This window comes from Amphiura filiformis, chromosome 1, assembly GCF_039555335.1.
Source record: "Amphiura filiformis chromosome 1, Afil_fr2py, whole genome shotgun sequence".
Classification (NCBI taxonomy): Eukaryota; Metazoa; Echinodermata; class Ophiuroidea; order Amphilepidida; family Amphiuridae; genus Amphiura; species Amphiura filiformis.
The window spans coordinates 34,842,792-34,864,840 of NC_092628.1; the positions used below are offsets into that span (position 1 = coordinate 34,842,792).

The following is a 22,049-nucleotide window of genomic DNA, read 5'->3' on the forward strand; positions in this document are numbered from 1 at the left end:
ACTACAATACCTGCACTCATGTAGACTGCCAACTCTAGGTGATGCAGCGGACATTTCTCTAGGTGATGAGGCTGGTGGGGACATGTCACTGGATGATCGCGACACTGTACGTGAACGACGCTCATCGCTCATCTTCATCTTCTTTCGGGTGGTGTGACAGGTGTCTCTGATGAAGATGATGCTGCTTTGTTCCTGGGGATTTGATCACCTTTTCGTAGATGTATCAATTCATGCCTTCTCACATATTTCTTTTGCGCAAATGCTTTGCTGCAGAACTTACACCTGAATATTTCCTGCTGTCCCATAGTGACTGTGGCACCAGGATGTGCCTTGTCCATGTGGTTTGTAAGATTTATGAATGATGAATACCGTGATGTGCAATAGTCACATCCATATGCTTTTGAGGGACCATCTCCACCATGGGCCTTTTTCACATGATCCCATAACTCATTTTTAGTAGCAAATCTTTCATCACATTCTTGGCATTTACGAGGTCTATCCTTGGCATGTATAGTTTCAATATGTCTTTTCAAGCTGTTAGAATGCACAGCTTTATTACAGTAATTACATGTCACGCTCTTGGATCCACTAGGGGACTTCTCTGGTGAAGATGTACTGCTACTACTAGACACTTTCTCTTTTTTGACAGAAGGTACTTTGAGGATTTTTCCAGGTTTCACTTGCACAGATGATGTTGATGCTTTCTGCGTCTGCTTGAATCCAAATCCAGTACTTCGCTTATGAAAACTAAACGGCTTTGCTTTGCTCCTAGCATGTGATTTCATGTGGGAGACCAAGCCTGCTTTTGTTTGTAATTCAATCCCACAGAGCTGACACTTGAATTCACCTGCACCATCTTGAGTACTTGAATGCAAGCTTCTTAGATGCAACTTCAGGTGTTTCTTCAACACATGATGTAACTGGAACTCCTTTCCACAATACTGGCACTTTCTGGAGTGTTCCTTTGAATGGGATCTCACATGCTTCTTCAGGTCCTCAGGCGAAGGAAAACTCTTTTTGCAAACGTTGCATGAATATGGATTCACGATAGCATCAACCTCTTGCTCTTTGTTAACCTCTTGCTCTTTGGTAACCTCTTCCTCGGACTCTGATGACACATCTTCATTTTGTTGAGGATATGATGAAGTTGCCTTTGTTGACGACTGCAATGTCTGAGGAAGTGATTCTAACCTCACAACAGGCTGCATGGTTGTTTTCTTTGAATGGGGGAGTGGTGAACTGCTTGTTTGTTCAGTGGTTGCTTTTGAATGTTTACTGTTTATGTGGCTAGCTAGACCTTTACGAGCTATAAACTTAAGCCCACAGAATTGGCAAGGATATCCATTTACCTTATGTGAGGCTTCGTGTTTCACAAGTTGATCCTTGTCACGGAAAAGTGCTTGACAGCTGCTACACTGAAATAACATGGGTTGAAAGTGCTCCTTTTCATGGGCCTGTAATGTTGCACTTGTTGGAAATGTTAGATCACAGTGAGGGCACATGTAAGACTCACGCCCTGACTGCGTTTGAATATGGTCAATCAGCGCCGACTTGAGCGTAAACATCTCATGACAAAATAGGCAACCAAAGCTGCTAAGTGGTGCATCTGATGGTGCGGTGTGCGTCTTTTCATGTTTCTGAAGCTCAACCTCATTTGGAAACATCTTGAGGCAAAATTTACACTTGATTGATGCTTGCTGCTCTACATGAGTTTGCTGATGGTTAAGAAGAAGTGCTTGACTGGAGAAACCTTGATTACACTGATGGCACTTGAAAGCAGTACTCAACTCCTCTGCAAACTTTTCTTTTGGACCAGGCTTAATATGCTTCTTCTTGTGACCTTCTTCATGACGTTTCAGCTCATATGGATACCAGTATGCAACATCACAAGAACTGCATGTGTGAGGGCCTTTAGCTTGGTGAATTTTAATTTCATGATTCATGAGAGTTTTCCTAAAGGGAAACGATTTCGGGCAAAATCTGCATTTGTACAGCGTATCTGTTTCTTGTTTGACAACTGCTTCTTTGGATGGCTCGTCATCACTCTCTACTTCTGGTGCGTCAAAATTAACATCATCAGCAGCATCGTCAACATCTGAGGACTCCTGATCAGCCACCATCTGTAATCGAGCCCTTTTAGCTGCATTTCGTTCTCCAACATATGGGGATGCAACAGAAGTCATTTTCTGCTTCATTGATCTGGAATTCCCAGAGTGAACCCTGTCTTGGTGTTCCTTGAGATGAGATATTTTATAGTATCTCTTGTCACACATATCACAGGCATGGTTCTTCTCCCTCACTGGGGTTTCAGGGTTGGGTGTTCCAATCTCGTTGGCAGACCCAACTTTGTTTTCCACATCAGCACACTTCTCTTGATGTTTAATGAGACCTGATCGTTGATAGAAACCTTTCCCACAAGAGCCACAATTGTGAGGATATGGATTTATTGCTGGCGAAGAGGCACTACGTTTCTCATGCCTACTTTGATCTTTTGGTTTATTAGCATGATCCTGTTCTTTGTGATACTTCAAATGAGCATCCATTGCAAATTGCTTCCCACATTGCAAACACCTGTAAGGCTTACTACCTTTGTGGCTCCTCTCGTGCTGAACGAGGTTTGAGCGTCTCGAGAATAACCTGTAGCAGAACTGACAACGGAACGGTTCATTTTGAGCATGTTGATATTCGTGGAAAGACCAGTCATCTATTAGCATGAAACCAATTCCACAATAACTGCACTTGTATGGTTCATTTTCAGTCTTGTCACCTCCATCATGACCACTTTGTTCCTTGTTATCATCTACCAAATTCAGTTCTAGGTCTTGTTCATCAGTTGGTTCTGCGTACAATGGCCTGCTTCTTGTTCTCTTTGGATACCGATTGTCATCTTCATGTACATCCTCATCATCATCACTACTGATATACCTCTTCCTCTTCACAGATCTTCTTCTTGGATACCGATTTCTTCCAACATCCTCCTCCTCTTCCTCCTCAGGGGAATCAGAATCCGCCTGTCCACCAAAATCACTGAAGTTATCATTGTCATCATCATCATCATCTGATACAGTCAAGTCATGACTGATTCTAGTGTCATCTTTCTTGTTCTTTCCTTTCATGTTTGATTTACCGTCATCAACAGACCTTACAGTATAATGTATACTCTTTAAATGTGCAAGTAGCATCTCATTGTCATCAAATACTTTCCCACAGAATGTACATGTAAATTGTGTCCTATGCACTTCTTCGTGCTGTGCTAAATGAGTGTTATTTGTACACACATAGCCACAAAAACTGCATTTGTGATCAACATTTGTAGGGCTTGTCTGTGTTTCAGGAATTGAAGTTGCCTGTGCTGTGATCGCTGAACTTTGTCCAGATGTGCCTGCTTGAGGTATGGAGTGTTGTCGCAAGTCCCCTCGGCTATGGTTTCGCTTGTGCACTATCAGATCCCAGCTTTGATGAAAGACTGCATCACAAACGTGACACACAAACTTGCTTTCACTAGAGTGTATTTTCTTATGCTCAGCCATCTTATTGGCATTAGGGAATTCTTCAAAGCACACTTGACACACAAATGTTTGGTCCTTTTCCACATGAACCTTGGACCCTGGCGCTATCACCTTATGGCCTGGATGGCGTGACCTGTTGTGCCTCAACAGCAGTAGGTACTTCTCAAAGCTTTTGGGACACAGCTCACATTTGTACTTCTTTTCAGTATGGGTTTTCTTGTGCACTGTCAAGCATACAGGACGATTGAATGTTCGATCACATTGATCACACTTGTAGCTGTTCTGTTCAACATCACCTGCTTCATCATCTGATAATTTCTCCAACTCATGAACTCTGACATGCTGTATAAGACTCACTTTCCTCCTGAAAGAACGTCCACATGTTTTACACTTAAAATCACTGACTTTCTCATCCTCCTCATCTGTGTCACCATCCAATTCATCTTTCTTCTCACTTTTAATCTTCTGTTGGATGCTCTTCCTTCTTTCAGTTTGGCTGCCATCACTGCTGCTGTCCTCGTCACCAGACTCCCCTTCCCATGAACAACCTGATGAAGCTCCAGAGTCATCAGAAGATACAGGTTCCTTCTTCAACCTCACCTTCTGTATTTTATCAGAAGGGTTTGAAGGGCTTGTCGTATTTTCAACTCCACCACTTTGCTCTTGATGCTTTCCTTCAGATGGTTGTGAATCTTTTTGTCCTTCCGATTGAGCCACAGATGCCCTGTCCTCAGTATCCTTCTTTTCAACATCTTTTGGACCTGTTCCCACATCTGGTTGTCGTTTGATGACATCACCTTGTGCCTTGTGTTTCTTTTCATGTTTCATCAATATCTGATATACCAAGAATGTCTTTTGGCAATACTGGCAGGTGAAATTCTTATGCACTCTCCGAATGTGCTCCTCGCGAAGCCTCCACAAAGTAAATGTTTGGCTGCAGTCAGAACATTGGTAAGGTGCTCCACTTTGCTCTTTTACATTGTTTGGTGATTGACTAGATTTGGTGGTTTTACTGGCACTTGGTTGTGGTTGACTAGATTGGGTGGTTTTACTGATATTCGGTTGTGGTTGACTAGATTGGGTGGTTTTACTGGCATCTTTTTGTGATTGGGTGGTTTGTGCTTGATGAGATTGGGTGGTCTTACTGGCACCTGTTTGTGGTTGACTAGATTTGGTGATTTTACTGGCACCCATTTGAGGCTGACTAGATTGGATGGTTTTATTGACATCCTTTTGTGCTTGGCTAGATTTGATGATTTTACTGGCACCTGTTTGTGCTCGACTAGATTGGGTAGTTGTTCTGGTATCATTTTGTCCTACTTCACTTGATTTCACTACCACATTCCCATGCCTTTCCTTTTTCAGATGAGCCACAAGACTTTTTTTCCAGGCATATTTCCTTCCACACGTGTCACAAGCAAACTGTGGTTCTTTTGGTTCACTACCTGCACATACAGTTATATCACCTTCAAGTTCTTTGTTCTCTTCATCTCCATCAATTGTATCAGCTTGTTCTTTACCTTCACTAGACGACATCTTCACTGTTTGCATCAAGAAATCTCCAATTGCATTTCCCTTCATAGTAACTTTCAACCTCTTTCGCCAGAATAATTTGTATTGCATTTTATGATTTCTCATGTGGGATCGCACACGCATCGCCTCACGACAGAACCTCCTGTTACAGTAAATGCATCGATGACCTTTGTTAGTTGACGGCTGATGTGATGAACCAGAAGCTGTTAAACTTTCTCTTAATACCCCATGGGAAGAAACAGTATGGTTAACAAGCCCCATGTAGGTTACCCAGGATTCTCCACAAGCATTGCAGGCATATGGCAGATGAGCTTTCTTATGCTTCTTGCACACACTGTGATTGGCAAACCTGTTGTTGCAATGTTCACATTTGTATGGTCTGTAGGTGGTGTGCAATTTCAGGTGTGAATTCAGCTTGGCTTTGGAAAGAAACAACCTGTTACACTCTTTGCATTTGCAGATCTTCCGTGATCGCCTGGATTTATCTTCACTTGCACTTTCATCTTGGCTAGCACTTGTGTCCTGCATTGCTTTTAGTGCTGAGTGTGCATTGGCTTTACCTGTCAAATTTGCATTTTGTCTTTCTATTATTTTATGTGCATTTTGCCTTTCATTGCATACATTATGCATAGCTGTATCCGGATTTGCTTTGCCTGTTAAATCTGCATTTTGTCTTTCTTTACTTGGCATTTGTTGAGTATTTTGGTTTTCTTTAGTTCTGATTTGCTCAGGCTTGTCCTCCTGGTTGGCAATCACATTCTTGTTGGGATCATAAGCGCTACCTTTTCCTGTAGCTGCAATGGTAATAGGTCAGACAAATGCTCTGTTAAATCTGCATTTTGTCTTTCTTTAGTTTTGACTGGAGAATTTTGGCTTTCATTAGTTTTTATTTGTTTAGATCTTTCTTTCTGGTTAACAATCACATTCTTGTTGGGGTCATAAACATTACTTTCTCCTGCTGTTGAAACGGTTACAGACAAACCCTCAGAGTGAGGATCATCCGAAATTGCAGAAATGTTGTTGCTGCCGAGTATTCGCTTCAAGATGCCACTTCTTGAAAACAATTCATTTGTCGCTGCTGGTGAGGACGTTGCAATTGATGCAGCTGATTTGGTAGATGAGAGTGCTTTCTTGCTCACTGATGACTTCTTGGAAGCTTGCAGATGAACTTTATTATGGGAGCTAAGAGCTTGCCTTGTTTTAAACATTTTGCTGCAAGTGGGACACTTAATGGTGGGTGGAGATATAGCCTTTGCAGATTTGTTGTGGTAGGCTTGTCCTGATACCTTTGACCTTGATAGGTTTGACCTCCCAGTTTTGGATTGCCTGTGTGATTCCATGTGGCCTTTCAAACTTAAAATATTGCGAAACTCTTTGCCACATTTTAGACAAATATGACAAGGTTTTGCCGCTGCAAGTACTTTATTTACAACCACAGGTTCTTCCTCTCCTGTCAAGTTTGGATTATGGATCTTCTGATGAATGTTGAGATTATTCTTATCTTTGAACGTCTCTGTGCAGTATGAGCAAGCAAAGGACCCTACTGTTTCATCTTCAGTTGATGAAGATTCCTGTGGAGTTCTATGCAGCATCTGCATATGTTTATCAAGTTCTGCATTATCCAAAAAGCAAGCACTACATTCCTTACATATGCATGGCTTCACATCTGGATGTTGTTGACGCATGTGAGTTTTGAGATCCTCTGCACTAGCAAACCTGGAGTTGCAATGATTGCAAGGATGAGGTGTCTCTAGATCATGGAGATGTTGGTGAGTGGCTAAGAGTTCAGCACGTGCAAACTGTGCACCACATACCTTGCACTTGAGCGAATAGAGAGCGGATCTGGTGTGGACCAATTCATGTTTTGCAAGTTGTGTTTTTGTCTCAAATTCTTCTCTGCAGGTCTTGCAGCGTGGTCTTATGTTGTTCCTCTCCTGTTGCCTTTTAGACGCTTCTAAATACTTACAAACACCACAGAACAATCCCTCCTTTAGTGCTATCATACCTTTTGCAGTCTCAATAGGGCTTGCACACCTACCACATTTCACTATCATAGGAATGTTTTGAAACTTGCCATGGTTTTGCCCTGAAGCTGATGCAGCTGAGGTACTCGGTGAACTCTTTTGATAATTCTGCCATGAAGTCCACATAGACCTTGAATTGTTGCAAGATTGTGTCACCAAGTCAAATTTTGTGTGAAGATCTTTGTACATCTTGGTTTCTAAATGTCTTAGTACCCCAGAGGTCTTTATGTCAACATCGCAAATCTTGCAATGAGCAATCCCATTTCCTTTCGCTATAAATGGTTGCAATGTTTTTTTCGATAATGTTTTTTTCGATACAGAGGATCTATATGGTCTACCCTTTGGATAAGACTGCCACAAAGTCCACGCAGAGCTTGAATCCTTGCTAGATTGTGCCATCTTCTCAAACAGTTGTCGAAGATATATGTGCCTCACGCCTTTTACATGTTTTGATACCCTAGTCGTCCACTTCAGATCAACATCACAAATCTTGCAATGGCCAAAGGATTGCCCACTTCCTTTCAAGTGTTCATTCTCATGAACGATTAAAAGATCAGCACTGGTGAAAGATTTGGGGCAAAACTTACATACAAGATTAAGTTTACACTTTCCAGTCTTTTTTCTTTGCCTGTGAGATCCTGGCGTGTACAGCAACAAAAATGGACGTCTACCAATCTGTGGTCTGTTCTTGCTCTCGGTATCGTCATCATCATTATCCTTCACATACCAGTAAGGGCAATACTTCTGTCGATGCATCCAAAGGTGGTTGCGAAAATATCGCACATCCCCACAGAAATGTTTGCGGCAATAGCGACACTTTTGGATTGGTTTGCGGTTTAGTCGGCAAACAGGCTTTGTTGGATAACTTCTGCAAGACAAAAATGTTTGTTGGATGAGGTTAATACAAAATAATGCTGCAATTTAAAGTGATGTTGTTTTAATATACTATTGGATTATTGTGAAATAAATTATATCAACTATATTTTTACAAAAAACCTGAAGCTACATGTAGTATCACACCGTATATTGTTATCAACATCATTTATATAGCATGTTATGGAAAGCGATGAATGTTTATTTTTCATGTAGGCATTAGCTTATATTACAACTTCTATGAGACCACTAGCGATTGTCGAGACATGATGTATACCTCATGGAAGTGAGTGACAATGAGGGAGCAATGAAATGAGACAATCAGGGCATAATCATGGAATATTTGAAAATACATTTTAAAGATTTTGTACATGTTGGACTTTGATGCAAAGTGTGTGAATGCGTATATATACGCTGTTTGTGTGTTAAAAACCCTGTACACACGGACAGACAGAAAAGTGATTACTAAATCCCATTCTGTACATAGTTCAGACGATACAAAAAGGGTCTTGGGGCGAAAATACCCAAGGCATTTGAGATGGAAAAAAGAACATCAAGAAAATGTGGTGTCTTTGGGGAAAATGGGTCACTGGGGGCCAACAAGAACTAGAATTTCGCGGTTCTCGACGCAAAGCGTCAGCCGCAATGCCTCCACCTTGACGCCCATCATTTTAACCGGTGCAATTTCACTTGACCCCAAAATGACCTTCACATTATTTGCCTCACTAAGGTGGCCGTTCCCACCAAATTTCATAAACCTGCAGAAATCTATGGCGATTTGACCCAAGATGACCCCCGAAATTACCTTGATATTTTTGCCTTGTTTCAGTGGTCGTCCCCACAAAATTTCATGAACCTGCAACAATAATATGGCGATTTGACCTCGGATGACCCCAAAATAACCTTGACATTTTTTTCTTCCTACAGTAGTCGATCCCATCAAATTTCATGAACCTGCAACAATATATTTGCAATTTGACCCCGGATGACCCCAAATGACCTCACAATGACCTTCCGATTACGCAAATTTTGCGCTGAAAAGTAAATCAGGTCAAGAACCTCTGGCTGTGCTACTCTCTGCCAAGTTTCATCACTGTAACTTGTACAGATATCCAGATAATCTGTGCACAAGGTTATTTTGCTTGATATGCATAAATTATGCAAATTAGGTACTTAATTACCATATTTTGCGCCGAAAACCTGCTAAAATTTGGAGACCACCAATTGCCATCCCTCCACCAAATTGCATCACTATACGCCTTACCAGTTACGAGAAATTGCACTCGCAAGCTAGGATGGACGGACAGATGGACACCCAGACGGACGGATAGACAACCAGGAAACATAATACCTCCGGTGGTGGCATAAAAATATGGGGTCTTTGAGAGGCAACAGGATAAAACAGGATCTTTAGGGCTGCGCATAATGTACAATCTTAGTATTGAGGGGCCCCTAAATGAAATACATAAACCCTTTATAATAATGAATATTTTTGAATGACTGTTTAGAATGTGAAAATGATTTCCAGAACCAAGTCGTCTTGTAATTTCTGTTGGGCTCATATAATTTCTGTTGGGCTTGTATATTTCTGCCGGGCTTGTAAATTTTTTACAGTTACACGCCTGACTGGCTAGTGCCACAAAATGTTAAGGTCCCCTTACTATAAATGAAGGCCTTCAATTAGCTGTTTGAAAGCCTTCACTGAACAGGTAATTTAGCCTTCAAATAGTAGGTGTTATTTAGCATGTACTAAGCCTTCAAAATGATGAATTATGTAAATTAGGCACAGCTAGTGACAGCCTTCACTAGCTGTTCAATAATAGCCTTCACTAGCTGTTCAATAATAGCCTTCACTAGCTGTTCGATGATTATAGCCTCCACTTGGCATGTACTAAGCCTGCAAAATGACGAATTATGTAAATAAGGTACAGCTAGTACAAGCCTTCACTAGCTGTTACATAACAGCTAGTGATATTTAAGCTTGACTATACTTACATTATCCATGATGCGGCATATATTATTGCACACAAAGATAACTACATGCATTACATATGATATTGTCCACATAACATGCATCCCAAATGTAAAAAGTGAAAAACAAGGCCTATAAATAAAGCTGGAAACATCCAAAGGATTAAGATTCCATCTGCATTCATCCACACCAGTTCAAAATGGTAGTTAAAATATATTCCCATCATGCACCTATTTGACCCTTGGGTCAACCACTGAGGAAGTGAAGGTTAGTGAAGGCTATAACTGGCTAACAGCTATAAGCCAAGTTCAAAAATCGAACAGCTATAGCTAAACTAGCTGTTCAATAATGTGAAGGCTAAATTATAGCCGTTCAAAAATGTGAAGGCTAAATTATAGCTGTTCCAAGCATGTAGCAGCTAAGCTACCGGCTGTTCAAACTGCTGAGAAACAGCCTAGTGAAGGCTTAATTAGCTGTTCACTTTGGTAAGGGTCCAGTCCTGCTACTCACCTTTTTTGAATTGCTGCTGCTGGCTTCTGAACTCCACCCGTTGCACACTGACTTGTGGGCGCACTTCCACTGATGGACCTGGAGATTGTTTGCTGTTTGGATCTAGTCACATCAGTCTGTCTAACTCCTAATGACTGGTCATGGAAATGCTGTAATAGAGCTGAAAATGGGGTATTGCTTTTCTTAACCGTTGGTGCATTGGATTTAGGTGCTGTTGCTGAATGTGCCGTCATGATTTCTAGAAGTCGTGTTGGTTGAGGTGGTTTTGGAATGGCAGTTACGGGTCTTTGTAGAGGTGGTATACTTTTACTAAGAACTGCCTGATAGTTGCTCTGCTGCTGCATTGATGAAACAGGAGATGAAGATCGTGATGGTGGCTTATCCCCAACTATTCGTTTCCTCCAATCTGCCCATAAAGGGCTGCTACTACTTGCTGTGCTTGTGGTATTGCTTGTGGAAGTTAGAATACTAACACAGGAAACAACTTGTATGCTTGATCCAGACTTCGGCATCAATGTTCTATTAGCCATGACAGTTTTGGCGTTGTCTATGCCAGCTATTGAGGTGCTACTACCTGTTGTGCCTGTGGTATTGCTTGTGGAAGTTGGACTACTTTGAGTTCCGGAAACAACTTGTATGCTTGATCCAGACTTCGGCATCGATGTTCTATTAGCCATGACAGTTTTGGTGTTGTCTATGCCAGCTATTGAGGTGCTACTACCTGTTGTGCCTGTGGTATTGCTTGTGCAAGTTGGACTACTTTGAGTTCCGGAAACAACTTGCATGCTTGATCCAGGCTTTGGCATTGATGTTCTATAGGCCATGACAGTTTTATTATTGGCTATGGCAGCTACTGCAGAGGCTACAGTCATCTGTGTGCTACTACTACCTGTTGTGCTTGTGGTATTGCTTGTGGAAGTTAGAATACTTTGGGTCCTAGAAACAACCTGTATACTTGATCCAGACTTCGGCATTGATGTTCTGTAGGCCATGACGGTTTTATTATTGGTTATGCCAGTTATTGAGGATGCTACAGTCACCTTTGGTGATGACACTGGATGGGTTTCAAGACGAACATGTGATCCCTGTGATGCTTGCGATGTTACCTGAACAGGTGATTTGGACAAGATGATTGGGCATGATTTGGATGTAGAAGACGGAGCAGGTTGTCCGGTGGTCTGGACTTGGTAGAAGACTGGTTGATTGCTTGTTTTTGTGGTGGTGGGTTTGGTGTTCTGAGCACTTGTTTGAAGTTGGTAAATCATTGGCTGTAGAGTTGACTGTTGGATCACAGTATTTGGTTGTAGATTTGTTGGAGTCATCCCCTTAGGAATGGTTTGATTTTGGATAATGTAGTACTTTTTTGTTTGGGTTCTTGGGGGTGATACCATTCTTACATTAGGCAGCTGTTGGGTGGTAACGGTTGATGACCGTGGGGAGGACTTTGTTGCAAGTTGAGATACCCCACTCAAAGCATGTTGAAGTGTTTGCACTGCTTTCACTGCTTCCATGGCTGAATTCAGAGAAGCAGCAGAAGGCATCCTGACTGGACTAACATTTCCCTGTGAAGAAGTTGGCAGTGACAGTGCGAATCTAGGCTGTGATGACATGGACGGATACCTTACAGCTTGGATATTGGACGGATATCGCACAGCTTGCAAATTGGATGGATACCGTACAGCCGAGATATTGGATTGAACCTGTGGGGATATTGGTAGTAACTGTACACGATCCTGTGGTCTTATAGATGGCAAATTTACCCCTTGCAGTGACAACTTATTTACTGGCTTTGGTTTTGGTTCCAACACTTCTGGAGGAATTACTTCATCCATATCTTCGATGGTTATCAATTCTGGTTCTGGCCTTTTGACATCCAACACTTCCAACTCTGGAGAAGGACTTCGTTCTCTTATTCGTGCTCCTAGTCTTAGGGAAGATTGGGGAGCTACAGCTGGTGATTTTGTTTGCATGTTTCTTCCAATGTTACTAGAGTCTTGGGAGACATCATCGGTGCATTCATCTCCACCATCTACATCCCAAAAGGTAAGTGGTTTTTCATCAACGCCACTCAAACTCAGCATATTCTCAATAGATGATGGTAAAATCTGACACTCATTTTTACCCTTTGGCTGTGACTGCTTGTGAGTAGTCGGTGTTATTGGACCTTTGGTGGTACCAGAAGAACCCCTTCGCATAGTATTTACCACCACTTTATCAATCACATTTCCTAAGTGAATTGATGTTGTACTGTTGCCTTTTCCTTTACCAAGTTCTGATGGTTTTCTTCGAGCAGTTTGACTTGCATCAACACAGGCATCTTTTGGTTTGGCATTCTGGCCATCATTTGCTGTGGTATTGAGGACATCTGATCCAGATGGAGATGGTTTGGGCAATGGTGTCATGGCAGATAGGTTTGGTTCGGTGGGTTCATCACCACTATCGGATGATGAAGGTAGACATTTATCTGCCCAACACTTGGGGCAATAGCCTTGCAGGGTTGGCCTGGCCATGAAACCACAGCCATTCTTGCAGAGTAGATCTTGGAATTGTTTGATGCTCAAATTCATTGTGGATGTATACTCTGTGGAAACAAATAAAATACAAAATATTAATGCTATGAATTTAATATATTATCATATCAATTGCTTCCACTGGGTTTATGATATTAGATAGAGATATTGGGCATGTCTCATTAAGTGCCGACTATAAAAACAGCATTGACCTCAAAATGATCAACCTTATCAAAATTTACCATAAAATCTGCAGTGTCTGCACAGTATAAAATCTGATGTGCAAGCATAAAATTACAATGTACATCATATGGCAATGCAGTTTGGAACCCCAGAAGCTGAAGTTAAAATAAAAGATATGCCAGGGAGCTTACAGTAATGAGAAGTGAAACCTACCTTGAAATCTGCAAATTAAGTTGATTTTGGGTGATGATAGTACTATCAGTATCACCAATTTCACTTAAATTGACAATTGATCAAATCCTGGATCAATATATCAGGGCCATCTCCCAATATTTGCCAGCCACAATGTACACATGTAGGCTGTTGATTGGTGGTTAGGCAATTACTATACATTAGACCTGTACGTACATGTAGCAATTACTCCAAAGATACTTGAAAAAACAAGAACATTGTTTTCATCAAGCATACATACCTTGATAAGATGAAATGGTAGTTCTAGTTTGCAAACCACAAGCAGCCTACATCTTGTTCTTGGACCTGTAATCAGTATAAAGAAGTAAAATGAAAATTTTAATCATTCATGTAGTTTACTGTCAAGTTGTACATATATATATTGTACAGTTGCATCCCCTGCCTAGTGCCTAATTAAAGGAAGTTTTAATGAGCTTGAGCCCTGAATTCAATATGTGACTTGGATAATTTACCATACACAGTATTTTGATTATCTTTAGTCCAAGGTTCGAGCTACTGCGGAATATGTTGTCCACTGCAGTCTGTAGGGTACTAGCAGAATCAGCCAGCAAGACAATAACCTCGGACTAAAGATTAACATTGGTAAAACCGAAGTACAAGTAATCAGCAGCCAAAAGGTCAACCTTAACATCAACATCAATGGCAATCTACTTAAGCAAGTGGATGAGTTTGTGTACCTGGGAGGCACCATATCTCAAAAGGGACAAGCAGAGAAGACATCAAGCACAGAATAGGAAAGCATTAGGAGCGGTCCAAAGACTTCACAGTATATGGAATGCCAAGGACATTCAACGGGCCACCAAGATCGAGCTATACAGGGTCCTAGTACTTTCCATCCCAATGTATGGAGCTGAGACCTGGACCATTAAGAAAGAAGACAAAAATCGCCTCCTAGTCTTTGAAATGATGTGCTTGAGGAAGATTATGGGCGTATCACATCTGGACAAAATACGTAATACCATAATACGGGACACACTTGGGCTGAAGCACACCGTCACCGATAAAATCACACAAAAAAGGATCCGATTCTTTGGCCACGAACAGCGAATGGGCAATGACAGATACCCCAAAATTTTGCTAGAGGGCAATGTACATGGAAAAAGACCATGTGGAAGACCTCCCAAAAGATGGATGGACACTATTAAATCTGACTGCCTAGCTCGAAACATCACCTCCGTAGCAGCAGCAGGAAGGCTGGCCAAAGACCGAGTGACATGGCTTGGAATCACCATGGATCAGATGGCAAGGCAGTGTGCATCAGCATCCGTGCCGACGCCTTAGGTCAAGTATTTTGATATTCTACTTCATACCTGTGGTCCATATATTTAGTTGGAAATCATCTCTTTTCCTAAATATGAACCAAATATTGACAAAAAAATATGAACCAAATGTTTACATACATACATAAATTATCTTGTATCTTGTACATACTATAGAATAATTCTCTTGCTTCCCCTGGGGCTTCCCCCGTCTACAGTGAGATGTGTGATGTGGTATACTAATTACTATATCAATAGGAGCCACTTTTGGGCAGGTTATCAATTTTGAGTGTTAAATATAGAGATATTTTGCTCCACAACGCCATTTCCCCCAATGAAATCGGACATTCCAAAGCAAAGATATTGAGTTTGTAAGTTATGGTATTATAAAATTGGAAATTGAGATACCGGCCTTTATTGACAATGTTGAGAGTAGGAATGACCTTGAAAAATGTCTGAAAATACAAGATGCCAGTTATATCAGACAATATTTCAAAGTCCAGTAGGAGAGAAACCCTGCAATCCATGAGGGAATGAGAGAAAACCTGATATCTCGTGGTGGACACTGAAGTCAAGATCCCTTGAGCTGAGGACATCTTCTGCTATGCCATAGAAAAGCTGGTACATGTGACGAAGCGTGCAGATGTTCGCTGAACCTGTTCAACTTTGCAGATGGGTATGGGGAGGGAGCAAGAAGTTTAAGAGTACTCGACGACTGGTCTTACAAAGGTTGTGTATGAGCTTCCTTGATCTTGCGGCTACAGTGACTGTGGTTGCGGTTCAGAAAGGTCCGGGTGGAATTAGCCTTCCTGGTAATGGCATCAACATGAGCATTAAAGCCAGGTTGTGAGTCCAGGTGCACTCCCAAGGTATTTAGCTGAGTTCACATTCTCCCGGTTGTTGTCAAAGGCCTTCTCATAGTCCAATAAGATGACGTTGATTTGTGATTTGGAATCTAATCCCTTGGCAAGATCTTGTAGGGCGACAATCGGCTGCGTATTGTAGGACCGGCACCTCCTAAATCCATGCTGGGCATCTGAAAGTGTCTTATGCTCAGAAAGGTGATGGATCACAGCACAATGGATGATATGCTCACAGAGTTTGCACAGAATGGCTGTCAAGGAGATGGGTGGTAGTTGGCAGCTTCTGATCTTGAAGATTGGTACTATGCATGCCTTCTTCCATTGTGATGGAACTCTACCCTGATTGATTGAGGCTTGGAAGAGTAGGGTTACTACTGGTGCAAGTTCTTCTGATGTTTCTTTGTAGAGCTTAGCCGGAATATCATCTGGTCCTGATGCAGTAAGTGCCTACAGATTTTTGAGCAGTTTGATGACTCCATTTTGGTCAACAGTGATGTTTCTCATGGGAGGATCCTGTCTGGGTCCCAAGTCTGGAAGTGCTGATGAGCAACAGAGAAACTGATGGGAACTGCCTGTTCAGAATGTTGGCTTTCACCTTTGGGTTAGCATGAAGATTGACACCATCCTTCAGAGGGGCTACTCCCATCTGGTCGACTCTCTTCGACTTCACTAAGGTGCCAAGTTTCCTGTTGTTACTGTCAGTTTTGCTGCATTCGATATCACATACTGGTTGTATGCCATTCGACAGGACTTTAATATTGGAGACTCTTTCTTAAAATGTCTGCAGTGCTTCCAGTCCTTGGTTCTGTCAGTCCTCCAAGCTTCCTTGAAGGCTCGAGCTTTCTGCCTGGTTGCACATTTGTGACAAGATCAAGGGAAATGAGTCGGATGTCAATAATATTGATTTTGAGGTATTGGAAAAGAAAGTGTTAAAATTCTTTTGTTTTATATTGTTTTCAGCGATTGATAAATTGATGTAATGCAAACAAAAGTCGATCAACATGGGATTTTCAGTTTCAGAAAGCTGAAGTGGAGTAAATTGCAGTATAATTCTTTGCCCACTTGAGTCTTTGGCAAATATTGTCAAAAGTCAGTTCTCTTCCACAGCAGTATCTTCCTCCTGATGGGCTTTCGCCATTCATGTCTGTGGTCACTGAGAACGGGGAGGCTGCAGCTACGGTTGATCAAGGAGGGTCTGTTAGTAATGAAAATGTCAAGGATGTTATCTCCTCTTGTAGGGAAGTTAATCACCTGTAGCATCAAGCACCTGTAGGAAAGACTGGTTGATGGAGATCTTATATTGGTGCGAGGTAATACTACTGTTTTCCCAGTTAGCATTACCAGCTATCCAGATAGCAGCCCCAGGATTGCTTGCACACAGATGGGTGATGGGTCGATTCAGCTCGTCCATGGCCACAAGCAGCGGAACCAGTTACTCTACTCATTGCCCACAAAATTAAAAAGCGGGGTAGAGTGAGTGGGAAAAGGATGCCCCAGGGTGTCTCATGAGGTCAAAGCCAAGGACGGGAGCATCGTCTGCCCAAACATATGTGCACGGCTAGCATTGGGGCTTCCAACCAATGGTACAGGGGACCAGCCGATGGCCGAACAAGGAGGTTGCCCGGTTCAAGTAGATCCAAACAAAGTGCTCGAACATGGTGTTTAACCCGACCGGCCACTGAAGTGGTCGGGTAGCCCCACAGGAGCCTAAAGCTCACTGCTGCCTCTACAGAACAACCAGAACAGGGTCAGAGCTGACAGCGTGAGAACCGACTGCTCCAAAGGACACCCAGATCACCTGGAGCGAAAGGAGGGTTTGCTCCACCGCGTCGCTCAAACCAACCACAAAATGATCAGGGAGTGTCAATGAGAGTATGAGGCCACACTGATACCAGAGCCAGTAAAACAATGGGTCATTAGCCCTAGGGAACCAAAGAGACCATCTTTCTAGCCCCCTGTAATATTATTTATAAATTTGGTTTTGTTTGGAGGAAGAGAGCTGCACGCCGTGCACGGAGGAGTAGAATTGAGGCAGTTGGGAGAACGGTTTTGAAGAAGATGACACATGAAATAAAATGCTGAATGTTTATAATTGTCGTCATCTGAGTTTTCTGTACTTTTAGTATTATTGCGAGTAAAGACTATCAACTTGTTACAAGATGGGCTAGTGCGGGGAGAGAAAGAAGGCTGTTACAACACAGACAAAACAAAAATGGAGCCGACTAATATCTCTACCATCTCTCATCCAATTAAGAGAGGCACAGGCCGACGACAACTAACCTCACAGGTCGCTCAACCATCCCGATGGGACAGCAGCACGGCCACAGGTGCTCGTAACCGGGCCCACTCTGATGGTTAAGAGCCATCATCAGGGAACATACAGAATGGAGGGCCCCAAGCAAGCCATCACTATGGAACTAAATAAATGCCACTACCGCATGAAGCAGCTGAGAAGCAACAAAAAATGAAGCTTACTCCTCATAAGGCAAAGGACAGTGCTGAAAAAGGAAGTGCAAAACGGACCGCATCAGTAATGATCATGAGCATCCAGAAAAAAGGACCATAACAAGGAAGGGATGATCCCCAACAATCGCCAGTGAACCAGGCCGAGCTTTCCGCCTGGTTGCACATTTAAGTGGCAGAATCAAACCAGGATTGGCTGTATCTCGTTGAGCTGAATTTACTGAGTACATGATCTTCAATGACCTGATCCAATTCATGCTGCACAGACTCAGCTAGCTCTTCAACAGGTGTGGAGTACTAGTGGAGTACTTAAATTGCAGTATAATTCTCTGCCCACTTGAGTCTTTGGCAAATATTGTCAAAAGTCAGTTCTCTTCCATAACAGTATCTTCCTCCTGATGGGCTTTCGCCAGGACAGGCTGACGACAACTATCCTCACAGGTCGCTCAACCATCCCAATGGGACAGCAGCACGGCCACAGGTGCGCAAGCCATCCAGCTGCTCGTAACCCGGGCCCTCCACGCTCATTCTTCGCCAAAAAATCTGGGCGGAGGAACAGCATCGCCCCCGTGCTCGCTCGAAAACATGGAGGCTGACTTTGAGACTGCGTGCAACTCCAAGCACCGCTGTCCCTAAGCCAACGGCAAGAGGAAAGCTGTCTTGAGAGTGACGTATTTAAGGGTCGCCTTTGACAAGGGCTCAAAAAGGTACTCCAAGACAGTATTAAGGCCCCAAGCAAGGGTGAAAATAAGAAATGATGAACCAGGGGCTACTTTTTACACAAAATGGCCCCTGGTTCACTTCATTTAATGTGAAACCAGGGGCCACTTCTAATCAACAAGGGGCCAATATTTGTTCTGAATAAGTTCATTTTGTGTGTAGTGACCAGGGGCCATTTCAGGGTTTCTGGGGGCTAAACGGTTCACGTCTCCCACTTAATTTCACCCTTGGTCCCAAGGCGGGACAACCTTCCTCTTCGGACGCTCGTTGTACATTCGTCATTGATGGTCGACCCGTCCTCGAACCTCGATGTATGGAGAGGAGAGTCACTGTGGCCTGCTGAAGTCCCGCTTGGAATTTTTCGGTCAGAAACTCCACCACTTGAGGTACAGAGGCTCTAGTGGGAGACACTTCTCTCATCGCACCACACATAGTATGGAGCCAAACGCGGGCTATACATCCCGAGGGTAGACTTGAGGGTAGGTTGACCCCTGGCGATGTAATGAGTGAAGCAGTTTTGATGAAAAACCTTCCTCCGCTGCTCCTTGCCTGATAAATGCCATTCAGCTACCTGCAGGTGCTCTAGTGGCAGACCGGGTACCCCATAGATCTGGTATCTCGGGAGCGCTCGTGGCATTGCCGCAAGCAGATCCACCATTGGCCTGAACCACAGATGTTTCAGGCAAAAGGGAGCGATCAGAATGACGTTGCAGTCATCCTGCACAATCTTGGCTACCACTCTCGCGGACAGTGAGATCGGAGGGAACGCATATGCTTTCATCCCTCCCCAGTCTATTGCTAGAGCGTCCACAGCGTACGCCTGAGGATCCTTGGTCCTCGAGCAGTACACCGGCAGTTGATGATTGCGATGAGATACGAACAAATCTGTCGAGGGTTGGTACATCACCTCGAAGATTGTCTGGACGACCTGCGGAGCAAAGGACCATTTTGTTGGGCCCGACACCTTACCCCGGGACAGATACTCCGCGAGGATGTCGGTGACTCCCTCAATGTGGATCGCTTTCCTCTCAACGTAATCCGCCTGGGCTTGCACCACCCTATCAGGCGCAGTGCGTGCAGGCACAACCGTGGTGACCTAGTGCCCACTTGTCTGTTGAGGTAGGCTACCATGGTTGTGTGGTCTGTTTGGACAACAATATGTGATCCCACTATCTGCCCATAACTCGAGGAGATTGATGTAGGACTGCATCTCCACGGCCGACTCAGTCCCAGTGGATGTGGCCCCCAGCCCAGCTTTGACGCATCGGTTGTCACTACTATGTGACTCACCGGGGGTGCAGGAAACCCGTCACCCCAGGTCAAATAGGGCCGATTCCACCACCAGAGCTCCTCTCGCACAATCTCTTGACACCGGAACTGCAAGGGATATTGGGTGACGACTGGGCCTGTAAAAGGCTAGAAGGTGAAGTTGGATAGGCCTCGTGAAAAGGCAGTACAGTACAAGGTCTACTATACTGGCCATAAGACCTAACACCTTCAACCATGCCACGGCTGGTGCAGCTTCCGACTTTGAGTTGAGCACACCGCGCCATGTTCATCACCCTCTCGGGTGAGGGCATTGCCATCCCCTCCGCAAGGTTTATGGATACCCCTAGAAATAGTGGTGTCTGTGTCTAGACCATATGGGACTTATTGAGATTGATCAAGAACCCTAGGTCCCACACCGTACAGACAACAAACTCCATGAGACGAGGTCGTCTCCTGCTGGGTAATTCCGTATATATGAGCCTATCATCCAGGTAGCAACATATGTTGACCCCCCTGCTCTTAAGGTATGCTGCCACTGCCCTGACCAAGAGTATAAACACTCTGGGGCAGTGGACAAGCCGAAAGGGAGACACCGAAACTTGGAAGTCTGCCCATGCACCTTGAAGCATAGGTACCTGTAATGGTGAGTATCGATTGGCACGTATGCAGATAGGCGTCCGCAAGATCTAGTGAATGCTGCCCACATCCCCTTGATGGGACAGGACAGCACTGAGACGAGAGTCTCCATCCTGAACCTCTTTGGCCTGATGAATTTGTTCAACGGCTTGAGGTTCAGGATGGGTCTCCAGTCGCCGCAATTCTTCGGAGCCAGAAAGAATGTGCTCCAAAAGCCCCCTTGGAAATAAGGGGGGAACTGGGACTATCGTCTGCTTCGTGAGAGGCTGCGTGATCTCTGACTGCTGTGCCCGACACTTGGGACTGTCTGACAGCACTACTGTGGACCTCTGATAGCAGGTGAGCGTAGGGGGACTGGTGAACTCCAGTCTGTAACCCCTGGTCACTACCGACATCACCCAGGAGCCCAGAGAGATGGCTTCCCATCTCTGGGTGTAATGCAATAAGCAGCCAACTACTGGTGGAATCCATTGTGGAAGATCCAGTGCCCGCCGGCATGTACACTTTGCCGCCGTGCCCTCAGGAGTGGTCCAACTTGGGCTTCTTAGAAGGCTTGTCTAATGCTCCCTTGCGCCTCCCAGATTTCTTGGGTGCAGCAGAGGCGGCTAAGGGCTCGGGTGTTGACGGTGCTCATTCTACTGAAGCCGGAGCAGACAAAGATCCACCCTTGCTAGAGGACTTCTTAGTCTTCTTGTGCTTGTGTTTCTTCGCCTTGGCAGCCTTACCCTTGGTAAGGGCTGCCTCTGACTTCTTCAGAGTCGTCTTGTTGGCGGCCTTCTTGGACTTGTTCATCAACCATGGCACAGAAGGCTTTGCCAAAGAAGAACCCCTGCCCCTCCATATCAAACTTCTTCATAGCCTCCCAAACTCGGGGCCATAAAGAGACTGAAGGGAGAGCCAGGCGTTCTCCCGGTGGCGAGTGGACATACGATGGGATAGATAGACCCATCATCACATGTTTGTTGTAGTAAGCTGTAAGGACCACCAACAGATTAACTTCAAGGAACAACTCAGATGTAGCAATGCACTAGCATCGCGAATCGATGAGCTTGAGCTCCTCCTCGCGGGGAGCTCGCTCTAGCCACCGTGACTCCAGCGAGTCTGGCCGCCTTACGAAACCTGTACCTGAGGCCCGCCGGGAAGGCGAGCGCAGGCAACCCCTGCGAGAATGTAGCAGTTGTGAATCCTACGGAGAAGATGCCCTGGTCCTCAATGGACTCCTCGTGAGTGTAAGGCATGCCCAGACCCTGGGCCACATGGCTCAACACCTCAGAGGTATCCGGAGGAAGACCAGTAACAGTACTTTCTCCTCGCAGGGGAAAAAATATCTGTAACGTCGTCATCAGTCACTGCTGACTGGGACTCGCCACTGGACACATCTTCAAACTCCTTTCCCTCGCCCTCCGACTCCGTATCACTCTCTGATGATGACGGATTCAGAAGACGGGCATCTGGTGGCTGAGCAGGAGACTG

The 22,049-nt window shown here is 44.1% G+C and overlaps 2 protein-coding genes across 2 annotated transcripts in view; both read right to left on the minus strand.

The window, feature by feature from the left end:
• On the minus strand, nt 1–5,732 carry LOC140158615 (uncharacterized). The gene has a single exon (XM_072181781.1). It carries the CDS (start codon nt 5,730–5,732, stop codon nt 135–137), a length of 5,598 nt encoding a protein of 1,865 aa, XP_072037882.1. The 3' UTR covers nt 1–134.
• Nucleotides 5,532–22,049, minus strand: part of LOC140146103 (uncharacterized) — a 25,743-nt gene continuing 9,225 nt past the window's right edge. Inside the window, exons 3-5 of the mRNA XM_072167857.1 lie at nt 13,587–13,651; nt 10,422–13,002; nt 5,532–7,934 (exon numbers count right to left, since the gene is read on the minus strand). Of these exons, the coding sequence (XP_072023958.1) occupies nt 5,795–7,934; nt 10,422–12,988 (4,707 nt within the window). The 5' untranslated portion in view covers nt 12,989–13,002; nt 13,587–13,651 and the 3' untranslated portion in view covers nt 5,532–5,794. The remainder of the gene's footprint in view (nt 7,935–10,421; nt 13,003–13,586; nt 13,652–22,049) is intronic.